Source organism: Amaranthus tricolor, chromosome 2, assembly GCF_026212465.1.
Source record: "Amaranthus tricolor cultivar Red isolate AtriRed21 chromosome 2, ASM2621246v1, whole genome shotgun sequence".
Lineage (NCBI taxonomy): Eukaryota > Viridiplantae > Streptophyta > Magnoliopsida > Caryophyllales > Amaranthaceae > Amaranthus > Amaranthus tricolor.
This window is the reverse complement of record NC_080048.1, coordinates 4,073,412-4,084,719: the sequence shown is the minus strand read 5'-3', so window position 1 is coordinate 4,084,719 and position 11,308 is coordinate 4,073,412. Positions and strand designations below refer to the sequence as shown.

The following is an 11,308-nucleotide window of genomic DNA, read 5'->3' as shown; positions in this document are numbered from 1 at the left end:
TATTATTGGCTGTTTTGCTTCGTCCTATTCATTACTATTATTTATATTTGGATAATAATCCGTTACTTTTTTTTAATCTCATCATACATTTAAACTTTTTTTAAATTTCATTACACAATTCAATCTATCTTCAGTTATTACCATATATTTACTTTTTCCTTAAAAACACATTATCTTTGATGTTAATTCAAATGAACGAAGTATATGTATAACAAATATTAAAGCCTCAAATCAACTAACCTTTTAGTAAACTTAATCTCTTGACATGGTTTGAGGTGCTTCTGTCACGAGTTCGAATATCATTCATCGTCTCTTCCAATTGAAAATAATAGACTCAAGTATGAGGAAAACTCGTATTGCATCTATATTTTAAGCACAAAAATCTTTCGTGTGATGAAGTATACACAACACATTAAAACCTAAACCATCATCTTAAACTAAAAGTTTAAGTAAATACCTTGACTCCATCATAGTGAAAATGATTCAAGAATGGGGTTTGGCATATAAGCTAAAATTTACCAATAAAAAAAATAAATTGAGTGGTTCCCATTAGGCAAAAAGAAAATCTAACAATATTTAGTGTGCAAAATGAGCACTACTTGTGTATTTCCTCCTATTATATAATAAGAAACCTCTATTGACTTCACTCCAATGATTTCCTCCCTATTCTGAAGTAATTATATACTTCCTATTATTTGAACATTATATTAAGTCTTACAATTAATGTAGATGATGGACACTCAAATCTTCTAGTAAGATTTACTTTTTCTTTTTTTAATAGAAGTACTTGTCTTCTCACCCAATTTGGAAAAAGCATAAAAAGTTGTATTTGGGTGGCATTTACTTCTTCTTGGGTCATCAAACTTTCATCTTTTCTAGTGGGTGTAAAGATGTCTTCATTTTCATGTAAGTATGTCTTTAATTTCAACTTTTCTGGGTTGTTTCTTTTTTTTTTTTAATGATTTTTTTGGCAATTTTTTCATTTTGGGATATTTTTGAAACATATATTATTAGAGAAAAAGCTACTTATTTTACTAAAATAAGATTGGTTGTTTGAAATTTTGGAAGATGGGTGTTAAAGATGCTTTTCTTTTGTTGGAAAAAGCCACTTATTGTACTTTAGTTAGTGATAAATTTAGTAAATCTCTCTAATTTTCCGATATGGATTACATATGGGTATTTTCTATTAGTTAGCTTGTTAATTATAAAATTAAACAACGTCAAAAGGTTAATCCCAACAGAATTAGTCAAACCAATATAATCAATTTAGGGACTTGTTAACTAATTTACTTTATAATGAATTTTCAAATATGAGGGTCAACTTAAAACAATTTCTTTATCGGCGTAGTGTACTTTTAATCATAAAACTCCACCTAGATAGTAGTCACATTAGATTATGACATTAGTTTGGTGATATAAATAATATTTTAAAAAATAAATGTAATTTTAAGGTGATCTGATAGTGGCTTAGTGTTGACTTAATAAAGTAGCATTTCTTTGTCACATTTTATAAATTTTTAAACATTCCTCAGAGTTTGAAAATTTTATTTTTGTTCTGTTGAGTTTGAGGTTGACTATCTTTAATAGGAGATGGACAGCTTCTTGTGCTTGCTTTAATGAGATAGTTGGCCTTCTTGATGCCCAACTGTCTAGTGTTACCATCTTACATGTAAGGCACTTTTTTTTTTACTGTTTTATATTGGAGCGAATTCAGAATACTAGTATATGCAAAAGCAGCCTTTTTTATCTTTAAACATATATATTACGTAATTTGACATTGAGGCCTCTAATTTTTTTCTGGATCATGTGCGGTCAAACATGTTGAACATGCCCAGAATCTCAACTGAGTATAACTTGAGCGAACACTCACAGTCACCTCTATATGTGCTCTGAACCAACTCAACCACCATTCTTTTGTGTTACACAATCTAATATTAATAGTATTTTTAATCAAATGACTTAGGCAGACTTGGACCTAGATTCCCGGTTTATATTACGACATAATAAGATACCATGATCAATATGCTAGTTTTATCTAATTTTTGTCTTTGTATGTTCATGCAGAGTTTGTAAAGAGGGCTGAAAATTGATAATGGAGGATCTCTGGACTGTATTTTGTGGCCCATCAAACTGTTCAAGTATCAATACTGACTCTTGTAGTCCTCAATTAGTGTATGTCATACATCCTTCTTCATGTGTTAATCATGTCTCCATCATTTTGTGTGATATTCTGTTTCTATTAGTGTTCTTATTTACCATGATTTCCAAATTTTTCTCAAAGAGAATCGAATCACCAGCTCGTTATAGTCGATTCTCAACCGTGCAAATCTCATCAGCTGTTTTTAATGGGTGTTTGGGACTAGTTTACATAGGTTTAGGAGTCGGGATTTTGGTAGGGAAATCGAGAAATGATCATCATGCTTCACCGATTCATTGGTGGGCCTTGTATGTCTTTCGAGGTTTTACATGGTTGTTGGTCGGATTAGCATCGAGTCTTCGTGCCCCATTACGAATATTGTCCATCTTTGCTTTCTTATCTACCGGATTCTTTTGCTTTTTAGCTCTGTTTGCTGTCGTCGTTGAGCATGAAATCACGGTTAAAGTAGGCTTGGATGTCTTGTCTTTCTTAGGAGCATGTTTGGTGTTAGTATGTACTTACAAGGGCTATGTAGTTGAAGTTAGTAGGGAGAATATGAACGGAACGTCTCTTTATACTCCGCTTTATGGTGAGACTAATGGGAGCTATAAAATCGAGTCTTTAGCTCAAGTTTCTCTATTTGCAAATGCCGGGTTGTTTAGTAGGTTAACATTTTGGTGGATGAATCCTTTGATGAAACTCGGTAAACAAAAGACTCTCGAGGAAGAGGATATTCCCAAACTACGAGATGCAGATCGAGCAGAAGTTTGTTACTTGCAGTTTATAAACAAGTTGAATAAACAAAAACAAGACGACCAATATTCACAATTCTCGGTGTTATGGACTATTCTTTTATGTCATCGTAATGAGATACTTTTTTCGGGTTTTTTTGCTCTTTTAAAGATACTTACTCTGTCCGCGGGACCTCTTTTGTTGAACGCGTTCATTGAGGTTGCTGAGGGAAACGAAGCTTTCAAACACGAAGGTTATGTTTTGGCCATTTCGCTCTTCATTGCCAAGTCGTTAGAGTCTTTATCGCAAAGACAATGGTATTTTAGAACCCGACTGATTGGCCTTAAAGTGAGATCCTTGCTCACTGCAGCAATATACAGAAAACAACTAAGATTGTCGAATGCTGCGAGAATAAAGCATTCGGCTGGCGAGATTATGAATTATGTCACAGTCGATGCGTATAGGATTGGTGAGTTTCCATTCTGGTTTCATCAGACTTGGACAACGAGTCTTCAGCTTTGCATCGCGTTAGCCATTCTAGTACACACTGTAGGACCCGCCACAATTGCTGCGCTAACTGTCATTGTTTTAACTGTCATATGCAACACTCCTCTTGCAAAATTACAACACAAGTTCCAAACTAAGCTTATGGTTGCGCAAGACGCAAGGCTAAAGGCTTGCTCCGAGGCCCTTTTAAACATGAAGGTGCTAAAATTGTATGCTTGGGAGACTCACTTCAAGAATGTAATCGAGGGATTAAGGAAAGTCGAACTTAAATGGCTTTTAGCTTTGCAAATGCGGAAGTCTATAAATAGTTTTATCTTTTGGTCATCCCCGGTTCTGGTGTCTGCTGCTACATTTGGTGCTTGTTATTTTCTCGAGGTTCCCCTACACGCGAGCAATGTATTTACTTTTGTGGCAACATTACGTCTTGTGCAAGAACCGATTAGAGCGATCCCAGATGTCATAAGTGTGGTGATTCAAGCAAGAGTTTCGTTTTCTCGAATTGTGAGTTTTCTTCAGGAGCCTGAGCTACAAACCGAAATTGTAAAAAAGAAAAGCACTTTAGGTAACTTAGACCGAGCCAAACATGTTATTTTGATGCGGTCTGCAAATCTTTCGTGGGAAATGAATCCATCGAAGCCAACACTACAGAACATAGATTTGGTGGTTCAACCTGGTGATAAGGTAGCTATTTGTGGAGAAGTAGGCTCGGGAAAATCAACATTACTAGCTGCTATTCTTGGGGAAGTACCTTATACTGAAGGAACTGTAAGTTTTTCTTGCAACTATCATAAATTTTAAAAGTGTTCTGCATTCTAGTGTTTAGGTTGGTGCATTTAACTTGTTATAGTACATCTGATTTGCATATTCTCGGTTCATCATCAGACCCAGTACATCTTGTTTATAGATGTTATTATTAGGATGTTAGAGTATATAATATATTTTGGGCCTGAACCATCAGCTTAAGCTTTTTGTTGAAGCCAATTTGACAAGAGGTCACGGGTTCGAATCTCAACCACTCCTCATATTCTACTTGGACCTGTGCTGCATCTTCACTTCCAGCCCAAAAGGCTCTCGTGTGACGGGTTGTATTACAGTATATAATATATTTTGGGGCCTCAACCATCAGCTTAAGTTTTTGGATGAGTTGGTTCTTTGACACAAGATTCGTGGAGGGTTGGATGACGATATACCATAGCCTTATTAGAAGAAATAAGGAGGTCGTAGCCAGAGGTGTTCAACAGGGCGGTTTAGCCCAACGGGTCAAGAATCGGGTCAATTAAAACGGTTCATTAACGGGTCGGGTTAATATTGGGCTTTACCATAGAGGGTCATAAAAGGGTCATTAACGGATCGGGTTAATATTAAGAATAATGGCTAGAAATGATGTTATGCAATTTGACAGAACGATTCCCATCTAGTTGCTGTTTTAGTTTGCTTGAATATGATTCTTTTCCTTGAATATGAAAAATACACTCAAATTACTTTTCATCTGTTCTCTTCTCTTCTTGTGATCCTATCCCTGAACTTCTATCTTCTTGTTATCAGTAGTCAAACTATATATGTTTATTTGAAACAATTTGCTGTTAAACTAATAGACAATAGAACTTTGAAGTAAATGATTTAAGTATTTGATAGCATAGCTTAAGAAGACAATGTTAATTTATTGTACTAGACATAACCTTTGAATCACTTTGAAGATTAAATAAATTGGGATTTACTTATTCAAAGAATTAGCCTTAAGATTAAATAAAGTCTTAATGGCCCGGGTCAAATGGGCTTTGGCCCAGCCTAGACTGGCCCGTCCCGTTGAACACCTTTAGTTGCAGCCAATGAGATACTTGGCTCAAGAATGACTCGCAAATAAAAATAAATAACCTACAAAGTATAAGTATTGTGCATATTCTCGATATAAACATGGTATTATCTATGCTATTCAAACCGAGGCATAACATAGCAAATCCTATTATTCGCTATATGTGTTTTTTTCAAACGTTAAGGAATTTTTGGAACTTCAGAGAAAAATTTGTTCTATGTTTTTAAAATAATTCTTTTTGCAGGTTGAAGTTTATGGTAGGATTGCTTATGTTTCCCAGACAGCTTGGATCCAAACAGGCACAATACGTGAGAATATTCTTTTCGGTTCTGCCATGGACGAGCAAAGATACCTAGACACTCTTCAAAGGTGTGCATTAGTGAAGGACCTTGAACTTCTTCCTTTCCATGACATGACCGAAATAGGGGAAAGAGGAGTTAATCTAAGTGGTGGCCAGAAGCAACGTCTACAACTTGCTCGTGCATTATACCAAGATGCTGATATATATCTTTTAGATGATCCGTTCAGTGCTGTTGATGCACACACCGCGACTAACCTCTTCAATGTAGTCTTCCAATCTTTCGGGATTAAGACCTTGGCATTGTTTTTGTCGAGTATACAATGATTTTGATATTTGGGTTTATGGCAGGAATACATTATGGAAGCGCTTTCTGAAAAGACCGTCTTACTTGTGACCCATCAAGTCGATTTTCTTCCTGCATTTCATTGTTGTTTGGTGAGTCAATGATCACATTCCTGTTTTAGTTTCTTTCGACCTTAATATTTCTTAATTGGGTTTTATATTTTTTCGTGTTTTTAGCTTATGTCGGATGGGGAGATCCTTCAATCGGGCCCTTATCATCGGCTATTAGCATCAAGTCCGGGATTCTTGGAACTTGTTAATGCACACAAAGAGACTGCTGGTACCGAAAAGCTTCCTGAAATTGAGGCATTAGATAGACAAAACTATCCTACAAAGGAGATCAAGAAACTTGATACTGAGAAACAACATAAAACATCAAGAGGTGATCAATTGATTAAACAAGAAGAACGAGAAAAAGGGGACGCGGGTTCTAAGCCATACTTACTCTACCTTAATCAGAACAAAGGTTACATATACCTTGCTTTGGCCGCTCTTTGTCAACTCACATTTGTTACGGGCCAGATATCGCAGAACACTTGGATGGCTTCTAGTGTTGATAATTCTCGCGTCAGCACTTTGAAAATGATCGTTGTTTACCTCATCATTGGAGCTTGCTCTGTCAGCTTTTTACTCTTTAGATCTTTTGCTGTCGTTGCGTTGGGTATCAAATCATCATCGTCTTTATTTTCTCAGTTGTTAAGTTCTCTGTTTCGTGCTCCAATGTCGTTCTATGATGCTACACCGCTTGGAAGGATACTAAGTCGGGTGAGTGTAAAACTGTCACAAAATGCAATAAATTTAGGGATATTATATATGGTAGCAACATACTTTTGTGAAACGCCAGTGGTAGCAAATCTTAAAAAAGTTCCACAGAATAGCATTGAATGTTGTACTTAAAGCTACAGTAACATTATTGGGCTAAAAATGTTTAATTGGTCGTTAAGTTGTGAAATATCTTAGCAACATACTTTTATGAAACAATGGTAGCAAATCTTAACTATAAGATCTACTGTAACTTTAAGGAAAGAAAACAAGGGCAAATAAAATATTTAATGTGCACTTGTGTTCGTGTATAAATCTTACTGGATTTATCTTCTTTTGCGCCTGTGCAGGTCTCGTCTGATTTGAGCATAGTTGATATTGATGTTCCTTTCAATATGATCTTTGCCATTGCTGCTACATTGAATGTATATTCCAATCTAGGAGTGCTGGCTGTTATCACTTGGCAAGTCTTATTCATCTCCATACCAGTGATCTACATGGCAATACGATTGCAGGTAATCATTGCTTTTGCAGAATATACCACTATTTAGTCTCCTTTGTCACATGATTGTGAATCGCGAATCAAAAAAAACGAATTGGTCGGTTTTGAGCTATTTTAGGGTTATTTTGCGCGAATTGGAAATTCAAAAAGCGAATTAACCGGCGAATCATGTTACATGGTAGTCTCCTATTCAAACCCATTTTGTTGTTTTTTCGAGAACAACATGAAAAATCCACGAGCATCAGGACAATCTAGGATAATAATATAGAGTGGGCCGAACACTCATATCTGCATGGGTGTTGAACCGTCTTGGCTGTCATTCTTATGTAGTATATATCATACGATTCAATATTAATAGGTTTTCATCAAATAACTCGACATGGCCTGGGCAGGCCCGAGGCTAGATTCACCCTAATTGACATGCATTGTTTTCACATATTTGAGCAATAAAAATTTCTTGTTATGTTAGAGTTACGAAAGATCCATATTTATTTCTACTTATAGGAACTAATAGTCTTAAAATTTTACGAACAGAGATACTATTTCGCGTCAGCCAAAGAGTTGATGAGAATCAATGGTACCACCAAGTCTTTTATTGCAAACCATTTAGCTGAATCGATAGCTGGGGCTGTGACAATTAGAGCGTTTGAAGAGGAAGATCGCTTCTTTGCTAAGAATCTTGATATAATTGACACGAACGCAAGCCCATTCTTCCACAATTTTGCGGCTAATGAATGGCTGATTCAGAGGCTTGAGACCCTTTGTGCGACTGTTCTTGCATCCGCAGCCTTGTGCATCGTTTTGCTTCCTCCGGGAACTTTTAGCTCCGGTAAGAGGTTTATCGTTATTTTAATTTTTAGAATTACAATTACTTTTTTTCTTTATGATCATTCTAAAGAATATTACTAATAATGCAGGGTTCATTGGAATGGCACTATCGTATGGTCTTTCATTGAATATGTCTATGGTTTTTTCGATTCAAAACCAATGCATCATAGCAAATTACATCATTTGTGTCGAGAGGCTTAATCAATACATGAATATTCCTAGTGAAGCTCCCGAAGTGTTAGAAGAAAGTCGTCCACCTAAAAATTGGCCCTCAATCGGTAAAGTGGAGATACACAATTTACAGGTATTTTACTCAACTAGTATTTCTACTAGACCAAATGAGATCGAATCTTACATGAAGAAAGTGCATGTTTAACAGATAAGATATAGAGCGGATACACCACTAGTTCTTAAAGGAATCAGTTGTACATTTGAAGGGGGAGACAAAATCGGTATTGTTGGTAGGACTGGCAGTGGGAAGACTACACTTATAGGGGCTTTGTTTCGCTTGGTTGAACCAGCCGGTGGGAAGATAATTGTTGACGGTATTGATATATGTTCGATTGGACTTCATGATCTACGCTCACGTTTTGGGATTATTCCACAAGATCCTACTCTCTTTAACGGCAGTGTAAGATTTAACATGGATCCGTTATGCCAGCACAATGACGAAAAAATCTGGGAGGTAATCTTTTTTCACTACTATTAAGTAAATTCTAAACCGTTTGTGCAATGCATGACTAGTTGACAATATCTGATGTTCCTTCCCTCCCCCTTGTATATTTTGTATAGGTGCTTGAGAAATGTCAACTCAAAGAGGCTGTCCAAGAGAAGGATCAAGGCCTAGATTCCTTAGGTAAAACTTTCTCCTTATTCTAGATTCAAAAACTAGATATTATATGGCATATGGTCTGTTTGGCGCAAGTTAGTTGTGTGGGTAACTGTTAGCTGTCTAAGTAGTTGTACAGTTGATTGTTCGGTAAAAGTAGCAGCTAGTTGTTGGAATATCATTTGTTTGAGAAAAATGTAGAGAAAATCTTAAACCGTTACTTCTAATTTTGGAACGCTACAAGTTGTAACGTTCCTAAAACCTGCACCACTAAACGCTAGTTAAACTGCTGCTTTACCGAATAATGAACTTAAACTGCTACGCTGAGCACGCCCATAATGAGCAAAATGAGCCGATAACTAATTGTACTAAACATGTCATGTAGTTATGGAGGACGGAGCAAATTGGAGCATGGGACAGAGGCAACTATTCTGTCTAGGACGTGCGTTACTAAGAAGAAGCAGGGTATTAGTACTTGACGAAGCGACTGCATCAATCGACAACACAACTGACATGATTCTACAAAAGACAATAAGAACAGAATTTGCAGATTGCACGGTGATCACAGTAGCTCATAGGATACCAACCGTGATGGATTGCACAAAGGTCCTTGCCATTAGTGACGGTGAGTCTTCTTACAACATTCTTGTGTTCGTTTTTCATTGCAAAGAAACTGAAGCTGCAGAATTTCGTAGCTCATTCTGAAACTATGACTGTTTTACAGGAAAATTGGTGGAATATGATGATCCTATGCAGCTAATGAAGAAGGAAGGTTCACTATTTGGCCAACTTGTGAAGGAATATTGGTCTCATTTTCACTCGGCTGATCAATCACTTTGAACCAAATGTAGTACATGACACACATTCTTAAACGCCTCGTTTGGAACCAATCGAGTAAGTTTTAGGTCTTGTACATATTGTAGCTTGTTGGTTAGGAGTCGCGCAAGGTTCAAAGCCATTTCTACCGGGGGACTTAGGTGCGAACGAGGTTGTTGCTCATAGACTAATCTTTTAGCTTGCTTAATCTTTTGGCTTTCTATACTTTTCTACTCATGTATAGCTTATAGAATGCCAAAATAGGTATGTTTCTTCAAACTGTTCGATTTTGAAAGCTAATTAGAAAATGTTATTTTCAGGTCAATAATAGCTTTTAATTTACAGTATTGTTAAACGGTATTTGTAAGAGACCGTCTTTCAGTGAGTGACCTCAAACAAGGAGTTCATAATCAGATTTTCTCATAAAATTGTATTAGTTGGACTCATTTAGCTTGTGTATGGGGTGTGTGACAGTGAGACGGTCTCACACAAAGATTTGTGATTGTATAATATATGTGATGTCTGAAGAATGAAGTTGGATATCTCCAAATACTTTAAATCTTAGAGCAACGATGGTACCATGATGCTTAAGGTGTCCGATTGTATATCAAATATAACCTTCTGAATTAAGAGGCTTAGAATATTAGTTTACACTAGAAGTCCTACGAGCAATCCGATGAGCAACTACGTTACGTTCACGCAAGCAAAAATTATTAGATTCACCTACAAAACTAAAAGAATTTTCGAATATGCTCTTAACAATTATATAATTAATTGTTTTTAGGCCTTTAAAAGGAAATTTATATTTTTGATCAGCTCATATTAAGAAACAAACTATGATAAACCCGAGTTTCTAAATACTCTAAAGCAAGAGTTGCATAATTCAGAATAAAGAAAAACTCTATCGAATAATTTAGTTAGTGAATATATAACTTTTCAAACAAAAGTAACTATAATAGAAGTCATTATTTTATTTTTTTTTTCTTATTAGTTCAAAGATTTGAAACAACTAATTATAATGGCTCATAATTACTTGGTGACTCTTGTGTAGAAGTGTTTATTGGGGAGAAGCCCTGTTTAAAGCCTTTAAAAGTTTGTTCTACTTTGTAACTCAAGAACTCTACACTAGAATTTGGCATCCCAATTATCTCTACTGTCTTATTACCAGAACAAAACTATCATCAACACATTATTATGAAATTTACAAGAGAATCACACCATTTTTTAAGAAGAAAGCAGATATAAATTTAGATAGAGTTAGGATACATCAAAAGAACAATATGGACGTTCAACCTCTTCTAAACGAGAAGGAGAAGAACTCCCAGTAGAAAATAAAATAAAAGTTTACATTATTACAAGCTGATGAAAAACTGAAATTAAATATAGTCGATGCGGTTTCGAGAACTTTGTATAGAGTGCACTGCACTGTTGAGGATCTGAATTCTAGCCTAGTGGGAGAGGCAGTCAACAAGGTGTAGCTTGTGTTTAGGGACTTGACTAACGTACTTTATTTGGTTTCAGCTTGGGGACTCCCTGCAAAGATCACCTAAGAAAGCACATCTATCTCTGATTCGTAGAGAACCTGAAATACCTTTCATTGCTACTTTCGAGTCAGAAATAATCGAAAAACTCAGTCCAAGAGAAAATGAGCAACCTTAAAACTATAAGCAATCGCTGAAATTTCAACCATGTTGGAATCAAGAACAAAGGCGGAGAGGAAAAAAGAGGAATGCCAAGGA

The 11,308-nt window shown here is 35.9% G+C and overlaps 1 protein-coding gene across 2 annotated transcripts; it reads left to right on the top strand.

Annotated features, from left to right (window-relative positions):
* Positions 1-623: 623 nt before the first annotated feature.
* Positions 624-9,897, top strand: LOC130805073 (ABC transporter C family member 10-like). Of its 2 annotated transcripts, XM_057669690.1 has the most exons (13): positions 656-906; positions 1,588-1,669; positions 2,065-4,141; positions 5,434-5,754; positions 5,839-5,925; positions 6,010-6,597; positions 6,945-7,109; positions 7,631-7,925; positions 8,014-8,228; positions 8,304-8,609; positions 8,717-8,780; positions 9,139-9,378; positions 9,478-9,897. In XM_057669690.1, exons 3-13 carry the CDS (start codon positions 2,093-2,095, stop codon positions 9,591-9,593), a joined length of 4,446 nt encoding a protein of 1,481 aa, XP_057525673.1. In that variant the 5' UTR covers positions 656-906; positions 1,588-1,669; positions 2,065-2,092; the 3' UTR covers positions 9,594-9,897. The 2 variants fall into 2 exon arrangements, with proteins under 2 accessions (XP_057525671.1, XP_057525673.1); XM_057669688.1 differs by lacking the exon at positions 1,588-1,669 and having other exon boundaries at positions 624-906.
* Positions 9,898-11,308: the final 1,411 nt, after the last annotated feature.